The sequence below is a fragment of the Astyanax mexicanus genome, chromosome 10, assembly GCF_023375975.1.
Source record: "Astyanax mexicanus isolate ESR-SI-001 chromosome 10, AstMex3_surface, whole genome shotgun sequence".
Lineage (NCBI taxonomy): Eukaryota > Metazoa > Chordata > Actinopteri > Characiformes > Acestrorhamphidae > Astyanax > Astyanax mexicanus.
Window position 1 is genome coordinate 5399365 of NC_064417.1, and position 22124 is coordinate 5421488.

Genomic DNA, 22124 nt, shown 5'->3' on the forward strand with positions numbered 1-22124 from the left:
GAGAGGTTTGTTTGGATGTTAGCATAGCTAGTAGGCTAACACTCCTGCCGCCCTTATTTCTCCGCCCTCCTCCGGCTCATGGAGGTAGGCGGTCCGTCACAAACTCTGGAGATATCAGCCAATAGAATTTGCTGAGGGAGGCGACCCTGACCCCGCCCCCAACCTGTCAAAACCACCCCTTTCAAAACTCGAGCGCAAAAACAAAAGCCGCAGGTAATTTGCATGGCGCGCGAGGAGAACTGTGAATTTGAGAGGAAAATTAAAGTAGATGCCTTCTAATGGGGAAGCTGGGGGAAGCGCCTAAATAAACAAAACTGTAATTCTTAAAAAAATACATTTTGCTAAATGTTAATTTACACAGATTGTAGATTATTTGCGTGAGAAAAGTGCTTTTCGTTTATTTAAAGTAAGCTTAGAATTCCAAAATTTTGTCTAATGGTGAGTTTCATTGAGGTTTTAATATTTTTACTAAGGCTGGGGTGCAGCAGCATTAGCATTAGCATAAGTCACTAACCGCAGCACTACCGGGATGTAAATGCTTGATAGTGGATGGACCAACACCAGCAAATGACATAGCTCTTCAAACCATCACTGATCAGTTTTAGTAAATTTTGCATTTTATTTGTAAATCAAGGGAGCAGAGTCTGGAGGAAGAGTGGAGAGACACACAGTCCAAACTGCTTGAGGTCTAGTGTGAAGTTTCCACCAATCAGTGATGGTTTGGAGAGACATGTCTGTCATCTGCTGGTGTTGGTCCACTGTGTTCTATCAAGTTCAAAGTCTCACAGAACTTCATGCTTCCCTCTGCTGACAACGTTTATTGAGATGCGGATTTCATTTTCCAGCAGGACTTGCTAAGCACACTGCCCACACTGCCAAAGGTACCAATTGGTCTTTTAATATTATTCAAATTTTTTGAGACACTGAATTTTGGGTTTTTCTCATTGGCTGTAAGCCATAATCATCAACAATAAAAGAAATAAACGCTTAAAACAGATCACTCTGTGTGTAATACATCTATATAATATATAAGTTTTGCATTTTGAATTTTTAATTACTACAAAAAAGTAACTTTTCAGGAAATTGCCCCGAAACTTGTGATGTGTCGTCTACAGTAAGTGCAGCATTTAAACACTTCCTCCAGAACACCGGTGACTCTCCAGCACTCTGGAGAGCAGGATTTAGAAGTATGACCGCCAAGTCTTTGACATAAAGTTCAGCCGTGGCTGTTACTCACTGGGGTAGTCTTTGGGATGCACTTTCTCTGACCAGTTCCCGTAGAAGGTGACCCGGTACTTGGCTGTTCCACAAGCGCAGCAGTCCTGCAGGGGCTTCTCCATCGCTCTGAGGGGATCTGGAACACAGGCACACAGGATTAGTGTGTATGAAGTCTCACATCACACACTCACACACATGAAAGCATAGTTAACCTTCACCAGCTTACATATCATTTTCATGAAATATTTCATATTTAGCGGTTATAGTGGTACGGTTGATACAAAAAGCAAATCACATAAGGAATAATGTAGTAACTTAAAAGTGTTAAACAAACCAAAATACTCTTTCTCTTATCTGGGGAGCTGTTAACTTGTGGTTCTGAGGCTGGTAACTCTGACAAACTTATCCTGTACAACCTGTACCTTTCTTGGGGTGGTCCTGATGAGAGCCAGTTTCATCATTACTTTTTTAATTGTCTTTGGGACTGCACTTGGGGATACTTTCAAAGTTTTTGATTTTTTTCAGATTTAATGCAACTTATTTCTCAAAGTATTTTTTTCTTTATTTATTTGAGTAGTTCTTGCCATAATCTGGATTAGAACATTACTCAAATAGAGCTATTCACTGTATACCTGTAACTCCACCTCTTCACTACTTCACAACTCTACAACTGATGCTCTCAAACACATAAAAAATAACAAAAATTAAAAGTAATTAACTCTTGATGAGTTCAGCACAGCTGTTAACTGAAAGCCTGAATTCCAGGTGACTCTACCTCATAAAGCTGACTGAGAAAATCCAGCCAAGATTGCAAAACTGATCATCTAAGCAAGAGGAGCTACTTTGAAGAATATTAAATAATAATAAAAAAAAACATGTTCTGGTTTGTTTAACACTTTTTTAAGTTAGTAAATAATTCCATGTTTTTTTTTTTTTTTTTTGTCATAGTTCGGATGACTTTAGTATTAATCTACAATGCAGAACATTTTAACATAATGAAAAAAAAACAAACACTGAATTAAAGGTGTATCCAAAATTTTTAACGGAGACTGCATATGTAAATAAAAACATTTATTAAAATGCAATTAGCTTTTTACTGGAAACACCACCATCTTCTCTGGGCTAAAGCTCATAAAATGGATTGATAAATCAAAATTTGAACTTGAAGTGATTTCCATTACAGTATCAGTACAGCTGAACTGCTTGATTTTTTTGCACCAGGAGTAAAGCAGCATAAAGTTATCCAAAAGCAGTGTGTAAGACTGGTGGAGGAGAACATGATGCCAAGAAGCATAAAAAAAAAACTGTGATTAAAAACCAGGGTTATTCCACCAAATATTGATTTCTGAACTCTTAAAACTTTATGAATATGAACTTGTTTTCTGTTATTTTAAAGAAATATTTTAAATTTGGGAGAAATGTTGTCTGTAGTTTATAGAATAAAACAACAAAGTACATTTTACTTAAATATATACTTAAAAATAGCAAAATCAGAGAAGCTGATTCAGAAACTGAAGTGGCCTCTTAATATTTTCCAGAGTTGTATATTCACTGCACATTTAATATGGCATTTATGGTGCACACACGTCTCACTACAGACAAGCATACAAACAAACGGAAGCAAGACTACACACACACACACACACACACACACATATACACATATACACATACTGGGACACAAACTGACAACCTCTAAAAAGGCTTAATAAAAGACAACAGCTTAATTACGCTCTTTAGCACGAACATAGCAACAAAACAAAAAAGAAAAGAAAGGGAAAGAAAGTACGGAACAGTTTTGAAAGCAAATTACACGGAGCAAATTGGACAAACAACGTCATGATACGCCTCTAATTGCATAGCTGTGAAACAATTTTGCAATTACCTTGCTCACACAGCCTCCTGGTGAGAGAGCCTTCATCCTGGAAGAAAATGATCCTCCTCTGCACGATGCTCGCCCTGCGGTGGAGACAGAGAGGTTACACACCACGCGTTCACAGCCCTGTTTACTGCTCAGAGCTCTTATATCATATAAACCATAAACCATATGAACACACACACACATGCCTCTATTACCCGCAGAACTGAAAACATATCTCTCAGGTCATTTTATCGTAGGTCTGCTACAGTAACCAATTGTATTTTTTGAGGATTTATTGTCCCAGAGATACAGTAACTGCGATAAAAACAATATTATCGACATTTTAAGACCATTTTATGCCACTGGTACAATGATAATATAATAAAATGTAATTTAATGTACATTAAATTACATTATATTACATTACATTACATTTGGCAGACGCTTTTGTCCAAATCAACTTACAATAGTGAAGTAGAAAAGAAATAGAGGTTATAGGTAAAACATAGGGCATTAGACAGGGCCTAAAGGAGGTCAAAGGGAAATAATGGGATAGAGAAGTGAAGGAGGGGAAGAAGGAAATGAGATTAGAAGTAGTTAGTGTGTTAGAGGTGTTAGGAGAGTAAGTGCTCTTTGAAGAGCTCAGTCTTCAGGAGTTTATTAAAGATAGTGAGAGATTCTCCTGATCTGGTAGTAGAAGGTAGTTAGTTAGAGGTGTTAGGAGAGTAGGAGCTCTTTGAAGAGCTCTGTCTTCAGGAGTTTATTAAAGATAGTGAGAGATTCTCCTGATCTGGTTGTAGAAGGTCGTTAGTTAGAGAGGCCTATGCCTATCTCTGTTTTAGATTAGTCTACGGTCAGTCATTGGTTTGATTCATCAAATTTACAATATCTTATTTCAAAAGGTGGGCTTGTTATAAGTGATGCAAAGTGATACAAGTGATCTGTAATACACCACATTAGGCACTTATAGTCAAATTTAATCAGTAATCCAATTTTAGCAAGAATTAAATACTGATGCTCAGTCTTAGGCCTGATATACCAAGCATAAATATAAAAGTTTTGAATTGGAATAAACAGGAATGTTACCCAAACGCAGAAAAAAAAACATTTCTCCAGTGTTTTTCACCTTGTCTGTCTCCCTTCGCATATTAGCATACCCCACATTCCCCGAATGCTGGATGCTACCTGTTTAAAAACAAGCAGCATCTACAACCTTCCGACTCCGGCCAGCACCAGACCGCGTCACAGAGAAGCCCTGGAGGCTAAGACCGCGCCGCATCGCATGAACCCCACTCGACACCTCCACCATCCCCACTATTCCCACTGAATACTAATGCAGCCCCAGCGCCGAGTCCCAGCAGAGCCGGCAACTGCTGTCAGTCAGTGATATGACATGTAGTACAGAAGAGCTGTCCATCTCCCCGGCCCTACGGGCTGTACCGCACACACACCACCTCCGCCAAGCCTTTACACATGGAAATGACGGTTGTCTCGCTGAGCGAAAATCGGCGTGGACTCGTTCACAGCGCCGTCTGAATTTCATTTCCAGCGCTATTTTCTGGAATCAGCTGTATAAATTACTGGGGAAATGCATCATGAAAGCATGATAAACCACACTTTCTGAAAAACAAAACCAGATTTGCTTTGCTTTCAGTGCATTACAAGGGTGCCGCACCATTATGGGTCATCATCGGCAGCACACTGAGAGAGTAAGTAGTTCAGATCCTGTCTGACCATATACAGTGATTTAACCACGGTTAAATGTAAATTCTATTTTTTGGCACAACAAACAAACTTTACGAAGGAAAAAAATATATATGAATAATAATAAGCTGAAAAAGCTGCTTTGCCTTGTGCCAAACAGCATCCCTTTATCAACTGATTGCCAGTATTAAATAAACCTTTTAATAGTTAATTAATACTGTGATTACTGTCTTAATTCAATAGTAACAATACATTTAATGGTAATAATATAACAAACCAACATGGAAAAGGCATAAATTATTTATAGTAATCACATTCAATTATTTATATATATAATATTTTTCTGTCAAAAACATGACCTACATATAAATGAAACGTTTAATTTAAATAAAATGAAAGTATATAATAAATGACCACAAAAAGATGCCTGTGATTCAAAGTACACAGATTTAAACGATACTAAATGTTTACTTGGGAAAAAAAATGGTATTAGAGATATACAGCTCTGGAAAAACAATGAAAAGACCACTTCAGAGACAAAATTTCTCCCAAATTCCAAATAGAAATATTGTCATTTAGAGCAATTATGTGCACAAAATTAGAAATGGCTGAAATAACAAAAAAGATGCAGATTTTTCAGAAATCAACATTTGTTGGAATAGCCCTGGTGGTTTTTAATCACATTTTTCATGCACCTTGGCATCATGTTTTCCTCCACCAGTCTTACACACTGCTTTTGGATAACTTTATGCTGCTTTACTCCTGGTGCAAAAATTCAAGCAAGTTCAGTTTGGTTTGATGGCTTGTGATCATCCAGCTTCCTTTTGATTATATTCCAGAGGTTTTCAATTTGATAAAATCAAAGAAACTCTTATTTTATTCCAAAGTTGTATACAAAAAGGAGCATAAGTGAAAAGGTACAATTAAATTAATATAATACAAGTAAATTACAAGTACAAGTCGACGCATTCTCAACCAAAAGGAGAGAAGGAAAAAGAGAGAGACACAGAGAGAACGACAAAATGCAAGAAGAGGGGGTTTGAGTAAGTGAAGGATGCAAATAGAGACATTTATGTCCTGCATTATCTAGCTACAATAGGTATAGATGCGTAACTAGTGACTGCTGTCAGAGTTTAAATCGATCAGTGGCGCACCTGTGTTTTCTGCCGCCAAGATAGCAAAATGCAAGAAATAGCAATATAGCTGAACCCATCTCATTTCCAGACCACCACGCCCATCAGCCTAGATATACAGTATTCATAAACTGCTTTTTTAATAGCGTAGGTGCACGGTGTGAAAATAGACTGTTGATGGGGTGTAAGATAACAAAGAGCGTCCCTCCTCTGAGAGACGTCCACACTTTTCCACAGTCATAGCGCTTCTCCAATCAAGTTTAATGAGTTTAGATCATTAACTTTGTATGACATTGTCTGCTGGAGCAAAATAAGAATGCAGTTTGAGACTTTTGTTGTTCTGAAGCCGCGTACCTTGACTCTGTGTAATCAATAGAAGATAAATCCTTCTGTGCATCTTTCAGTTTACAATCTTCTGCCTCCTTTTCTCCTCTATTGACTCTGGGATATTCAGTATTCAGTATGACCTGCCGTATATGTGCTCTGAATTATCTGAATACCTTTCTAATAGAAAGTGACTATTTATTTCACCATTTTTCCCTCATTCTCTGTGTGAATCTGATTTTATTGAGGACATGCCACCCACAGACCCCATGCTGCTCACTGCAGCCCTGTCCCCAGCTGCAGAACAGCCGCTTATCAGGGGTCTGGAGGCTAAATCTGGCCTATTCATCGCATCAGGCCCTGCAGCAGGGGTCAAATCTGACCGGTGAAAAGGACTTTTTCTACACTGTTGCTTCTGAATGTGTGACTTCCTGCTGGGTTTAAATAGACCACAGAAGCTGTGCGTCTTTTTATAGTCTGTGTTATGCCTATATTTATTTTATTTTTACTATGACCAGGTCTAAGGTCAGTTATTATTGGCATTATATAAAATGCTGTTATTGCACCCTGTGGCAAATAAGCATGTATTATTATTATTTTTTTTTTTGATGAAAAAAAAAATAGTATTAAAATAATAATGTTTACAAGCTGATTGGATGACTGTACTTTTCTTTAACCCTTTCAGACCTGGATTATCTGAATTATCTCCAGTGATGGAAAAAGAATGTAAGAAAAATGTAAGAATGCAGTTTTTTTTTTTCGTTTTCTGTCTGTAATACACATTAAACGAGACTAAAATCTACGTATATATATAGCAAATAATAAATTTAATTCCCTGAAATATTCAATCTTTTTTCATTGCACTGAAAGCCTATGTAAAAAATATTTAAAATATATATATATTTCATTGTCAGGAAGTAGCAGGAGCAAGGAGAGGACATGGAGAAAGGAAGCAAATGCGAGTAAATTTATTAAAAGTATAAAGAACTAAATAAACATAGAAACACGAGAAACCTAAGGAACACACAACCTGAACTGACGTATAAACGCATAAGAACCGACAAGGAAATGCTGTTGTATAAATACACTAAGAGAAAACAGGAAACAGGCAACACCTGGGGACAGGTAATGAGGGGGCGGAGCTTGAAATGAACACAGTTGAGAGCACTGAGGACATGGGCACAAGGAGACAGGGAGAACACAGAGGGGGCTATGTGCTAAGAAAGGTATTTAAACAAACATGACAGACACAGAACGAGACATTTATATTGACCTTTATATTTATATTTTAATTAACCAATGCTAAACAGTAATAAAAAAAAGATTAATTGTGATCTAAATCACATTAAATTAGTAAAAAAAAAAAAAAAAAAAATATATATATATATATATATATATATATATATATATATATATATATATAACCTATATTAATTAAGCTTAAGCACTACTGTTTTTCCAGTGCAGTGGGCGGGGCCAAGTTTCATTGTTGCATTGGTTTATAAGCTTGTTCATTGGCTGGTTCATGGTTTAATGGTCTATTCTGATGGACAACAGCTCTTAAATAGTTGTATGTGCAACAAAACATTTTAAAATAAAGAAAATACATGATGTCCATTGTAATGGATGCAGGGTCTGAAAGATGAGTAATATGAATAAATATGAATAATTCTTAAAAAACAAACAAACAAACAAACAAACAAAAAAAACATCTGTGATTTAGGTCATAAAATTCATAAAATACTGGAGGTGACAAATGTATTTAAAAACGAAAGTTTGTGCTGTTCTATAAACAGTACCAGTCAAATGTATGGACATACAGGACAATAAATTCAGTGTTATCATTATTTTAAAATGTTTTACATTGTAGATTAATACTAAAGTCATACAAACTATGAAGAAAAACATACAGTATGGAGTTATTTAGTAAACAAAAACATGTCACAAAAAGTGTTAAACAAACCACAATATGTTTTATATGTTTGTACCAGATTCTTCAACTTAGAACAGTTTTGCACATCTTAACTGGATTTTCTCAGTCAGCTTTATGAGGTAGTCAGGAGTCAACTGGCAATTCAGGCTTTCAGTTAACAGCTGTGCTGAACTCATCAAGAGTTAATTAATTGAATTTCTTGCCTCCAAACTTAAAAAAAAGCATATGAAATTATTTAGTAAAGGTAATGGGTCAACAAAACAGAATACGAGGTAGTCACCTTAAATGACTTTCAGTTAACAGCTGTGCTGAACTTCTCAAGAGTTATTTTAAATTTATTTTTTTGTCTCTTAATGTGTTTGAGAGCATCAGTTATAAAGTTGTGAAGAGGTAGAGTTACAGGTACATAGTGAATAGCTCCATTTGAGTAATGTTCTAATCCAGGTTATGGCAAAAACTACTCAACTAAGTAAAGAAAAGGAAATACTTAAAGAAATGGATATAAGAGTAATAAATAAGTCAATAAGAATAATTTGAAGAACTTTGAAAGTATCCTCAAGTATAGTCACCGCAAAGACCATCAAAAATGCTATGATGAAACTGGCTCTCATCAGGAGTGTCCCAGGAGTTGCATAGGATAAGTTCATCAGAGTTACCAGCCTACCAGGATTAGGGCACCTAAATGCTTCACAGAGTATTTTGGTTCGTTTAATACTTTTAATAATTAAGTTACTACATGATTTCTATATATCCTTATGAAGAATATAATATAATATAATCAAACAAAATAAAAAAAAAATCTAAATCTATTTTAAAATGTTTGAATCATGGATCTCCTAGGGCTGTAGATGCAGTAAGACTGTAAGCTCGTTCTGAAGACCTTGTTAAGCTGAAGTCGTTCTGCTGGAATTAAACTCTGCAGGAGAGACGTTCCCCAGGAGCAAGGTCAGATAGCCCTGATCTACAATGGAAATGACAAACCTTTCACACAGCAATCAGCCCTGACAAATGTGTGCTGGCCTTATTCTGCACAGAGAGAGGACTCTTTCAGTGAAGAAATGAAGTTTATTGACAGCTTCTCATGCTTGGTTTGAGTACTTAAGTGTATGAAGGCTTCAGGAGAGCACAGGTTACACAACACTGCACTTCCAGTACTTAATAGCTATATAAAAACCTTTTAATTTCACTGCAATCCAGAAACAATCAATAACTGAACCAAAACCAGTCAGCAGAGAAGCATATACAGCTTGCTAGCTACTGCTAGCCAATTAGCATAACAAGCTAACACACCAGAGTGATGGTATAGCTCAGCTCTGTGGAGTCAAACGCTCATCTTGCTCTGTCCTGCCCAGAACAACACTTTATCTGAGGAGCTCCTGCTGCTGTTTCTCGCTGTATGAGTGTGTTTTATCCAAGGAAAAATAGAAAATCAACAGCAAACAGCTATTATTCACTTAGAAAAAAGACAATTGAAATTGTGCAATCAATCCACAGCCCCTAAAACTCTGGATATGAAGCAAAAAAAGTTTCAAAAGCAGTGACTATAGCCCCTTTTAAATATTTGAGTTAATTGGATTTATTTGCTAAAGCGATTTTATAGTAGAATATTAGAGTGTTCATTTATATGCATTACATACAGATAACAGCATATATATATATATATATATATATATATATATATATATATATATATATACATACACTCCTAACAGTAGAGTAAGGTATAAACGTATATAAAAGCCCAGTCATGCAAAAAAAAAGAAAAAAAAAAAAAACATTTTATACAGTGAAAAAATCTAAATCTTAAATCTTAAAAAAAAAAAAAAAATACCATGATATACATTTTTGCTCACACCACCCAGCACTAATACACAGGATCCAGTTTATCCACTACAGTCTACAGTCTACAGCTACCAAACACCAGCACTGATATTCACTCCAATCTGCATCTCCCTCCACCACTGTAAAACGCATACATTACTGACAGCTCCACGCAGGAGGAGTGCTGGCCGGCTCCCAAACGTAATTGGACTTTTATTTGATGTTGGCTGCCAGGCTCTGCCAGGCACATTTCACTGCCTTTTGGCTGGCATTGGGCCCGGAGCTCTAAGGTGCGCCCGCCTCCCTGACCCGGCCATGCCAAGACCAAATGTCGTCTTAACACAGCAGATGTTCCTGAGTGTCAAAATGTTCAGAAGAAAGTCACGCCCAGCCATAACAGTATTTTGGCCGAAAAAATCAGTTTTTTTTTTTTTTCTTCAAATTTATGCTTCTGCAGTTTTGCACTGCAGCTATCATCGTGAAACTCCCTCACAGAATGCACTGCCTGGCCAAAAAATAATAATCTATCTGGATTTAAGTAAGTAAATGATGTGGGGTTGATGGTTGATGCTGCAGTTGGTCTGCAGGTTTAGGTTCAGCAACAGTATGTGCTCAAATCAGAATGAGGTCAGCTGACTCTACCTGAATATACTGAATATAGACCAGGTTATTCCATCAATGGATCCTTTTTTTTTCTTCCCTGATGGCACGGCCATATTCCAAGGTGACAATGTCAGGATTCATGATGCTGGAATTGTGAAAGAGTGATTCAGGATTCAGGGAGCATGAGATCATCATTTTCACACATGGATTGAGAGAGAGTTCACCACAGAGTCCAGATCTTAACCTCATTGAGAATCTTTGGAATGTGCTGGATGAAGAAGAGCTGCTTTGTGCAGTGGTCAGACTCTACCATCATCAATGCTGCTGCAAGATCTTGGTGAAAAATTAATGTATTAATGCAACACTGGATTGAAATAAATCTTGTGACATTGCAGAAGCTTATCAAACAATGCTACAGTGAATATGTGCTGCAATCAAAGCCAATAGCAGTCCAACCAAATGTGTGAGTGTGATCCTTTTTTTTTTTTTTGGTAGCCAATTATGGGGCGATGCTGATAATCTGACGTTAAGTTTGGACACACCTTCTCATTCAATGTGTTTTCTTTATTTTCATGACAATTTACATTGTAGATTCTCACTGAAGGCATCAAAATTATGAATGAACACCGGACCTGAACCCAATCCAGATGGTTTGGGGTGAGCTGGATCACAGAGTGAAGAAGGCAAAGGGGCAACAAGTGCTAATAAACACCTCTGGAAACTCCTTCCTTCAAGACTGTTGGAAAACTTTTCATTTCAGGTGAGCACCTCTTGAAGCTCATTGAGAGAATGATGCCAAGAGTGTGCAAAGCAGTAATCAGAGCAAAGGGTGGCTATTTTGAAGAAACTAGAATAGACTTTTTACACATAACTCATACATAACTCCAAATGTGTTCATTCATAGTTTTGATGACTTTGGTGAGAATCTACAACGTAAACAGTCATGAAAATAAAGAAAACGCATTGAAAAAGAGAAGGTGTGTCCAAACTATTGGCCTGTACTGTATGTGTTAAGCTCTACATACACGCCAAGCATGTCCTGAATGATCGACTATATTTGGGGTAAGTGGAGGTGGGTTCTTTCTTTTAAGTATTTCTAATATTTTTCCAATTCAAGTTCAAGGGTGACGTGACAGGCGGAAGGCTGAGATAACGCTGGCCAGGGATAAGGCTGGATATCATTTCGAGCACAGAGGAAAGGAATGATTGAAGAACGGTGTGGAGCAGTGTGGCCCATAAAGAGACAGTAAAAGGCTAAATGAGTTTCACCTGTTTTAAATGACCAGGGTGGACGTTTTACGCCGAGCATCAGTTCAGTCTCTGTGCTCATTGTGCACTCGCAAAAATGTCACCCCACTCCACAGCTCGGCTGTAATCAGGACGACTAATGGCTCTTGAACTTCCTATTCAAATTTTTGGAGGTCTGTGAGGTATCTCATTAAAGCCTGATTCACCTGGTCTTCTCTCTAATCACACAGAAGTGTGTGTGTGAGAGTGTGTGTGTGTGTGTGTGTGTGTGTGAGAGTCTGGGTTTGTGTGTCTGCATATAAATCTGTGAGATGTCTGTTCAGCGTTCAGACCAATGAAGAAAGAGAGAGAGAGAGAGAGAGAGAGAGAGTGCATATACAAAAATTAAAAAGAGAGAATTTAAATCATCTTGAGATCATCTTGACCTTCAAGTGTTTAAGTGTTTGCAAAGATACTCCAAAGTCAAAGCTCCAGTAATCTACACTAAAATACATATTACTAAATATTAAAAGATTAAAAATGATACATTCTTTTTCTGTATTTGTTACAGATGCATCTCAAAAAATTGGAATATGGTGCCGAGTGGTCCAGCGGTCTAAAGCTCTGCCACTATGAGTGGAAAGTCATCGATTCAAACCCCCGCTCATGCAGCTTTGCCATCAAGATGCCGGCGCTTAGAGGGAGCAAAATTGGCCCTGCTCCCTCCGGGTGGGTAGATGGCGCTCTCTCCCCACATCACTAAAGGGTGATGTCCACAGCACAGGGCATCTGTGAGCTGATGTATCAGAACCGAGTCGCTGCGCTTTCCTCAGAGTGCTCTGTGATGCTGCTCGGTAATGCTGCATCAGCAGCAGCTGGAAAAGAAGCGGTGGCTGACTTCACATGTATCAGAGAAAGCATGTGTTAGTCTTTACCCTCCTGGTGTGTTGGGGCATTACTAGTGATAGGGGGAGTCCTGGCAGTTGGGTAGGGTAATTGGCCGTGTAAATTGGGGAGAAAATGGGAAAAAAATTAAATAAAAAAAAAAATTGAATATCATTGAAAAGTTACTTTATTTCGGCAATTCAGTTCAAAATGTAAAAAACTCATTTTAAGCATGTATTTTTTTTTTTATTGTTGATGATTATGGTTCACAGCCAATAAAAAATCCTAATTGAAAAAAAAGTCAGTATCTCAGAAAATATTATAGAATATTATATAAGGCCAATTGGTACTTTGGCAGTGTGGGCAGTGTGCCAAATCCTGCTGGAAAATGAAATCTTCATCTCCATAAAAGTTGTCAGTAGCAGAGGGAAGCATGAAGTGCTGTAAGATTTTGTGGGAAAACAAAACTGCACTGACTTTAGACTTGATAATAAAACACAGTGGATCAACACCAGCAGATGACAGACATGACTCTCCAAACCATCACTGATTGGTGGAAACTTCACACTAGACCTCAAGCAGCTTGTACTGTGTGTCTCTCCACTCTTCCTCCAGACTCTGCTCCCTTTATTTACTTTAAATGAAATGTAAAATTTACTGATGATCAGTGATGGTTTGGAGAGACATGTCATCTGCTGGTGTTGGTCCACTGTGTTTTATTATCAAGTCCAAAGTTGGAAAATCTTACAGCACTTCATGCTTCCCACACACCTTCCAAAAAGTTCCACTTTTGTCACGTCAGTCCAAAGAACATTTTCTAATAATTTCTAGGGATCATCAAGATGTTTGTTGGAGAGCATTTTTGACCAGTCTCTTTCTTATTATTGAATCATTAACATTGACCTTAACTGAAATAAGTGAGACCTGCATTTCTTTAAATGTATTCTGGGTTCTTTCGTCATCTTCTTAACAAATGAAATGTAGTTAAGAAGATGTAACAAACACTGCAGAGCTCTTTTATTTGCATGTTTTTGTTTTTTCTGACTTGTTTGTTGGGTTTGTAAAAGAATAGAATGCATGCAAATAACCAATAACAATCCTTCTAGAGATTTCCAATCTGCACAGTATTTGCCTGGGCTTGCAATTTCCTCACTGCATTATTTTCACACTACATTTGTAAATTTGTGAAGTGTTTTCACAACTGAATGTGCTACAAGAAGCCCTGCATCCAAAACCACCTACTACTCTACCAGTGTAATAAATGAATGATGGTGTACTATTCTACATGTTATTTAGCATTGAAATTGACATTTTTGACCAAAAGCATAGCAGGACACTTCATCCACATTTAGATACATTTTAAAAGAAGGGTTGTGTCCCAAATATTGTATTAAATATATTTTTATTATTTTAGTAAGGCCAATTCAATGCGTTTTTCTTTATTTTCTTGACTATTTACATTGTAGATTCTCACTGAAGCATCAAAACTATGAATGAACACATGTGGAGTTTTATGTACTTAACAAAAAAAGGTGAAATAACTAAAAAAAAATGTTTTATATTCGAGTTTCTTCAAAACAGCCACCCTTTGCTCTGATTACTGCTTTGCACACTCTTGGCTTCATTCTCTCAATGAGCTTCAAGAGGTGGCCACCTGAAATGGTTTTTAGGTTAGTTAGTGGAAGTTAAAAACAGCTTAGATCAGAGAAAGAAATAAAGAAAGCCAGAGGAAAGTGGTGGGAAATCTCGGCCCAACCCGACCCAAGTTCAGAAAGTCAAGCTCTAGTACTCAAGCTGTAGTAGTAGTAGGAGCAGTCATATCATTTCATTGATATACTACCTTTCACACACACACACACACACACACACAGTTCTCCTGCAGGCAGGGGGAACAGCTGGCCAGTAAAGTGCACTTGTAAGTAGGAGAAATGCTCCAGTCCCTCAGCCTGAGACGCCTCAGAGCCTCTAAATACAGTAGCTACATAGCCAGCATTGGAGGTCTCCAAGCATGATATGGAAATACTGCCTTCAGAGAAAACATTCATTCATTCATTCAATGAAAATGAAGCCAAAATCTTCCGCCATGTTGGCGATCCTGAAACCCGAGTCTGTAGAGCGCAGTAGAGACCAGAGGAGGAAGAAAGACTGTTGAGAGACTGCCTACTCATTTGAATAACCCCGCCCCTGAGGGCTGCCTCCACAGAGTCATTGGTTCCACCCTGGCTAGGTGTAACCCAGCCCTTTTACAATAACTACACCTTTTTGAATAGAGCTGAATAACGTTTTAAAAACAAATTTGACAATATAAGAAAAATTTGACAATATAAGCAGAGGTTACACTAGCTGCTGCATTTAAATAATGGAGGTAGAATTACAGTATATTAGAAAAAAACGTGATTGAATTTTTTCTGTTCTGCCATTGAAACCTATGGGGACGAGTGGGGTTACACAGCTTTCTGCAACCGAACAGCAGGGGGCGCCCGACCTGTGGTGGCTTTACGTTTGAGAGATGATGCTTTAGTCATGATGCCAGACGAGTCATGATGTAGAGTCACTACATCCATGCCACAATGTATGTCAATCGCAAGTCAATCACACAGCATCCAGACAGTGGTCACAAGGTGGTCGGCCCATGAAGCTTCACGACTACAATGTAGAAACACTCAGGCAAGAACATTTCAGAGCCATGGACCACTTACTTAAGTATGACACAGCCGCTGCCAGAAGGGGGCGCTGTCCAGAACACTTGTATCCGAGTGCGTCTCCTGGGGATACTCTCAGTGACAGCCGGAGGGCAGCTGGTCATAAACTGAGTCTCCTCCTCGTCTATGATCTGTGAACAAAGAAAAACAATCAAAATATGTTAAATATATATTTTAATATGCTTTATAAAATCTGTTCCATTTAACAATGAAACTACAATATATCCAAATGGCATCAACAGACAGAATAAACACAAATACAGACCTTTTTATGGTTATTATAGTTATACACTCAAAGAATCAACCGACAGGAATGAAACTTGTTGGAGAAGACCAATAAATCCTTGTGTGGAGACGCTCTGGTCAGTGCCAAGATCAGTGTCGTACAATGCCAGTGAACCAGTGGTCCTACCTTTACTGAACACACACTCCTGTGTGCAATTTCAACAGGACAATGCTTGCCTTGAAGGCAGTGCAGATACTATGAATATCTGTATGCATTATTATAGAACACTTTTAGGAACCTCTACAACTCCATGCCAAGGCGTTTGGTTAACACACTACTCCCATATCAATCTACATTTTTAATAAGTTATTATTCCTGGTCATTCTTTCTTACAAATAGCATTAAAATCCAACACTGTTTGCTAGACACAACTATTTCATTTGTTTATGATGAGTGCCTAATCATTGTAAATTGTAATAACTCTATTGTTCTTGACACAGTCAGCATTTTCGTATCTTCTACAGCCTACAAGACAAGACAAGACAAGACAAGACAAGACAAGACAATTATCTTACACTTAGGGGTGTACTCACTTTTGTTGCCAGTGGTTTAGATTGGTGTGGATTAATGGCTTTGTGTTGAGTTTTTTGAGGGAACTGTCATGATTATCCAGGACTCAGACAAATGCAGACGTAAGTAAAAGTATTTATTAGAAAAAGGAGCAATACAGAGAGTGGTCGGGCAAAACAGGGTATATACCAAAAAACAGATGCATACAGAGATAACCATACAGTAACGGGGTACACAGTCCAGGGTCTAACACGGGCAGGGCAATATCAGAGAGCAGGCAAAAATCAAAGTCGAATAAACAGTCCAAAGGTTAGAAAAACACGAATAGAGCAAGAAACAGGGCAGGCAAAAATCGAGGTCGGAGTACACGGAAAAAAGGTAATACACGGCGTAACAAAATAGAGATCAGAGAAGCGCGTTGTAAAGCTGGACGAACCGAACAATACTCAGCAGGGAATGAGCGTTCTGAGAGAGCTTAAATAGTGTGTACAACAGGTGTTAGTAATTAGGGGAATTGCTTCCTGGTAAGGTCACATGATCGCCAGAGTCTCTTTGTGGTGTGTTCTGGGTATTGTAGTCTTGTGGAGCAGAATCGCAGATAGAGCTGAGTGTGGGAGAAACACCAGCACTGACTGCGCTAGGCGTGACAGGAACAGCAAAAACTTTACTTTACATTCTACTAAAACGTCAAATCTTCACTGTTGTCCCACGTAAAGATATAGTAAAAAATTACAAAGGGGTGAGGGGTGTATCTCTCTCTTGTAAGATAATGTGTAGCATCACAGTAGCATTATTTTATATTTATGTAGCTGCTTCAAGTGTAAGAATCTAAATGTTTGGACAACAGTGTATGTACACATAGTACATGAACTATGTTTTCTGGTCAAAAACTGTATGGTGTAGTTTTAAAAACATACAGATCAAGTGTCTGTTCTTGCAGAAAACAAAGCACAGAGAATAATATATTTACAATACGCTAACTTTACCATACAGTAGATCATGATCTCTTTCTGTGTTCTGCTTCACTACACTCTGTATATTCTCCACTGCTACTGTAGCTACTGTACACCCCACCTCCACCCCTACCTCCTGTTAGAGCTTTCTGAACGCTGCACAAAGCATTCAGCATCCTGCAGGAGAGACAAATGGAAGCGTGATTACAACCTGGCCCTGCACTCTAGAAGAACAGCGTCTGTGAACAGCACAATTATTATAGGATCTATAAAACCTCCATCATTTAGTTCAATAAACAGCTTAGATGCTTGTTCTCTAATGTGTTTATGTGACTACAAATGGCCTTAAGCAATGATATATATAATTCAAGCTTTCGTGGCAAGTATGATGGCAGTATAAGTGAGGAACTGCGCACATCTTCAGGTAGTCACTTGGAATAAAACCCGACTGCACACAAATACGCATTCGTTGAGACAAGCAGTCAAATCCCATTTGTGTTCCCACATTTCTCGCCATTAGATGCAATAACGTCTAACTGGGATTTTTTCGGTTTGGATTTGGGCCACGGTTATTAATTCAGAACACTATCATATTCTGCTCGCACATCTAAACACTTAATTTAATAAGATGAAGCAAATCTAATCTGAGCATTTTACACTGTTATTGAGACCGAGCCCAAATTTACACTAACTTGGATTCTGAGATTCCTTTCTTTTTATTGGAAAGAGAAGACGAAGGAAGAGTATTGAAAAAATATATTGCACAAATATTTCAGAGTTAGAAAATGAAATGGAAATTAATGTAATTTCCGGGTCTTAAGAATAATGTTTTAAAACATTAGAAGGAGCACCATAAAGGTACAGTTAGTAGGATATAAGGGGGTGTACTGCTTCAGGTACCTTGGGTTGTGTATACACTCTGATCTCTGTCTGTGAGTAGTTCCTTTTACGGAGATGCAGATTTCATTTTCCAGCAGGACTTGGCACACTGCCCACTCTACCAAAAGTCTCAATTGGTCTTATATAATATTCTAATTTGTTGAGATACCGCGTAAACACTGAAAAAAGCTTAAAATAGATGTATTGCACTCTGTGTGTAACACATTTATATAATATATCATCGTTGTCCAATGAAAAACACTTATCTCAAAAACAGCAACTTTACCTTGTAAACTTTCAATAAAATCAATGTAAAACAAGTTTATTTCTGGTCATTTCGAAGTGTTTCTATTGGTCCGTTCATCAAGAAATTTTGGCACAGTGTTAGAGACAGTTTTTCTATGTAGTAAACTAAAAATCTGCAAAAATGGAGATAAGTGTTTTTCATAGGAAAGTGACGATATGAGTTTCACATTTGGAACTGATTTACTGAAATAAAGTAACTCTTTAATGATATTCTAAATTTTTTGAGATGCACCTGTATGAGAAAACAGACGATTTTTACAGGTTTTTGTGTGAAAGCAAAGATATGAAGGTACTCAGAAGGTAGACAGTTGTAAACCTTGTGTTCCCATGTTTCAGTGTAAGTTCCCTCTAGTCCCTCCAGTTCGTCCCTAAACTACTTCACACTGATTGGTTTGAAGAATGTTGTCAGGTGTCACAGTCATCACGCAGCAGAACCTGTGTAACAGATTACCCATCGATTACTTTTATTTCTGTTTAGAAATAAGGATTAATCTACAGTTACAGTAGATACGGGAGTAACAAGCGTCAACATTTGCTCCCATACTGCTGCCTGATGTCATACAAGCAAAGGGGGAGGTGGATTTCAACACAAATGTTCTTTTTCTTCTTCTTTGGTTTATCGTGTGCCAATAGCCTGTCTTAACATTTTTGTAACTGGTCCAGAAGTCTAAATCATATAGAAATGTTAATTCAATATTTTCACACTGTATCTTTGTTAGTGTAAAGGCATAAGATTGAATGAGCATGTTCGGTACCCTGCAATAAGAAGCTAATAAAAGATGGACGGAGAAACTATCCACCTATCCCAAGGATTTGGTAAGCTTGGTTTCACACTGCAATGTGTGGAAGGTAATCAAGAGAAAGATAGAGGGTCACAAGAGAGGCATTAATACGGTCACCTAAAAGCAGTGTGTAAGACTGGTGGAGGTGAGCATGCCAATATGAATGAAACTGAGATGAAAAATCAGGATTATTCCACGAAATATTGATTGACATCATCAACCCATAAAACATTAGTATTGTTGTTTCTAAATGAATATGAACTTGTTTTCTTTGCATTATTTGGGGTCTGAAAGCTCTGCATATTTTTTCTTATATTTTTTTTTTTTACCATTTTTCATTTTCTGCAATTAAATACTAAGCACTCTAAATCACGTGGATCACCAAAGACCAAACTAAAGCTTCCAACTTCCTTTTATGAATGCAGATTTCATTTTTCCAGCAGGACTTTTCACACTGCCCACACTGCCAAAAGTATCAATTGGTCTTTCTATAATATTCTAATTTGCAGAGATACTGTGTAAACACTGAAAAAAAGCTTAAAATAGATGCATTACATCTATATAATATATTGTCGCTGTCCAATGAAAAACAGCAACTTTACAGGAGAGAGAAAAAACCTTGTAAACTTTCAATGGAAGTCAATGTAAAAAGAGTTTGTTTCAGGTAATTTCGAAGAGTTTCTATTGGTCCGTTCATCAAGAAATTTTGGCACAGTGTAAGGGACAGTTTGTCTGTTCAAATTGTGTAGTAAACTAAAAAACAAGAAAAATGGACATAAATGTTTTTCATAGGACAGAGACGATACGAGTTTCACATTTTGAACTTAATTACTGAAATAAAGTAACTTTTAATAATATTCAACATTTTCTGAGATGCACCTGTATGAGAAAACAGGTTTTTGAGTGAGAGCAAAGATATGAAGGTACTCAGAAGGTAGACAGTTGTAAACCTTGTGACCTTCTGGTTTCTATCAGAATCTCTGTAACACAGGGTTGATTGTGACGTAATGCTTTGCTGCATCATCCTATTCACTACTTTCTTTTCACTCCAGGGATGTCAGGATAGTGTTAATCTGGGGGCTTGAGATTTAGGGCATTTACTCAGTAGCTCACATGCTGTGAATACGCAGAGGATCGTCTGTGTTGCGCAACGGCCGTCCCTTAAACGTGTTCCAGATGGGCTGAGAGAGGAAGTGCCTGCTTGCTCAGTATTCCCCAGGTACCAATAAGACACCCCCCACCCCCCTAACACCACCCCACTCGGCCACCAGCTCTGGACAGGGCCTCGCCCACAGCCCCGGCAGTGTCTGATCATCTGCAATCACCGCACTGACCTCCACACTCTCTGAGCGTCCGCCATGTGGCCTGACCTTACAATAACACTGACTCACCACCGACACCACCGGAGAGAGAGATAGAGAGAGAGAAAGAAAGAGAGAAAGAGAGAGAGAGAGAGTCACTTAAGGCAATTAAACGAAACACGCCATGTTGCAAACATGTTTTGATTCTTGACACAAGTAGTAGATACACAGCGCTGTCTCTGTGTCTGTGTGAGTGACAGGCTGCTGCTGCCTGCACTGTAAACCCAGAAGTTGTTTGAACTCAAATGATTTAAGTCTGTGTTACATAAAATTGAATATATATATATATATATATATTTCTAAACAATACTCAACTATTTTGAGTTAGTTTAACTGAATTTGTGGGCACATATACTGTACTATTCAAACTGAGATCTTTGAGTTGAACCAACTTATAATAACTGAGTTTAGTCTGCTGCCATTAACAGCTTCTTTTCCATTGGCTTCTTTCACAATCTATTTGCATACTGGGTGTGTCCAACAGTTTCTGACAGACACTCATCATCAGTGTGTGGTGATTCCCCCTCTGGGCTACCTTACAAATAAATCAGCTTCCCCTTTAGTTGTAATAACTTTAGAGTTTTAATTTATGCTAACTCAAGTTTTCATTTCCCATTACTTAAAAACATTTAGCAAACCGGCTGCCTTAACAAAGTTAAGTAAATTCAACTTATCTGGTCTAAATATAAAAAAGTTAATTCAACTTCTCCTTTAGCTGTAATAACTTGATGTTCGGAGTTATGTTAACTGAAGTGCTCATTAGCCATTACCTAACTTTTTTTTAATGCGGTTTCCTTAAAGCAGATATTTCCAGTTACAGCTGAATTCACGATTTTAATCCCACGATTTTAATCTTGTTTACCTTTTAAAAAGCTATTTAAATATTTAAATGCCTGATTAAACGGTCAATTACTGTTGTTTTGCAGTGTGCAGTTAGGGGCAGGGCTGGTGACATCATGGACCCTGCATTGTTTAATATTGCGATATACAAGGGTTGGACAATGAAACTGAAACACCTGTCATTTTAGTGTGGGATGTTTCATGGCTAAATTGGAGCAGCCTGGTGGCCAATCTTCATTAATTGCACATTGCACCAGTAAGAGCAGAGTGTGAAGGTTCAATTAGCAGGGTAAGAGCACAGTTCTGCTCAAAATATTGCAATGCACACTATAACATTATGGGTGACATACCAGAGTTCAAAAGAGGACAAATTGTTGGTGCACGTCTTGCTGGCGCATCTGTGACCAAGACAGCAAGTCTTTGTGATGCATCAAGAGCCACGGTATCCAGGGTAATGTCAGCATACCACCAAGAAGGACCAACCACATCCAACAGGATTAACTGTGGACGCTGTAAGAGGAAGCTGTCTGAAAGGGATGTTCGGGTGCTAACCAGGATTGTATCCAAAAAACATAAAACCACAGCTGATCCAATCATGCAGAATTCAATGTGCACCTCAACTCTCCTGTTTCCACCAGAACTGTCTGTCACTACAATAAATTATTGTGCTCTAAAACCAGGTGTTTCAGTTTCATTGTGCAACCCCTGTACATCTTCGAAAAAAGAACTTTTGCGATGTAGATTTTTCCAGTATCATGCAGCTCTACTACACAGTGCCTTTATCAATGTTTCTCTC

At 37.9% G+C, this 22124-nt stretch overlaps 1 protein-coding gene across 1 annotated transcript in view; it reads right to left on the reverse strand.

Annotated features, from left to right (window-relative positions):
- The window catches only part of spon1b (spondin 1b), a 115234-nt gene that overhangs the window by 78044 nt on the left and 15066 nt on the right, over window positions 1-22124 (reverse strand). Inside the window, exons 3-5 of the mRNA XM_022683819.2 lie at window positions 15409-15542; window positions 3104-3177; window positions 1238-1354 (exon numbers count right to left, since the gene is read on the reverse strand). Coding sequence (XP_022539540.2) covers window positions 1238-1354; window positions 3104-3177; window positions 15409-15542 — 325 coding nt within the window. The remainder of the gene's footprint in view (window positions 1-1237; window positions 1355-3103; window positions 3178-15408; window positions 15543-22124) is intronic.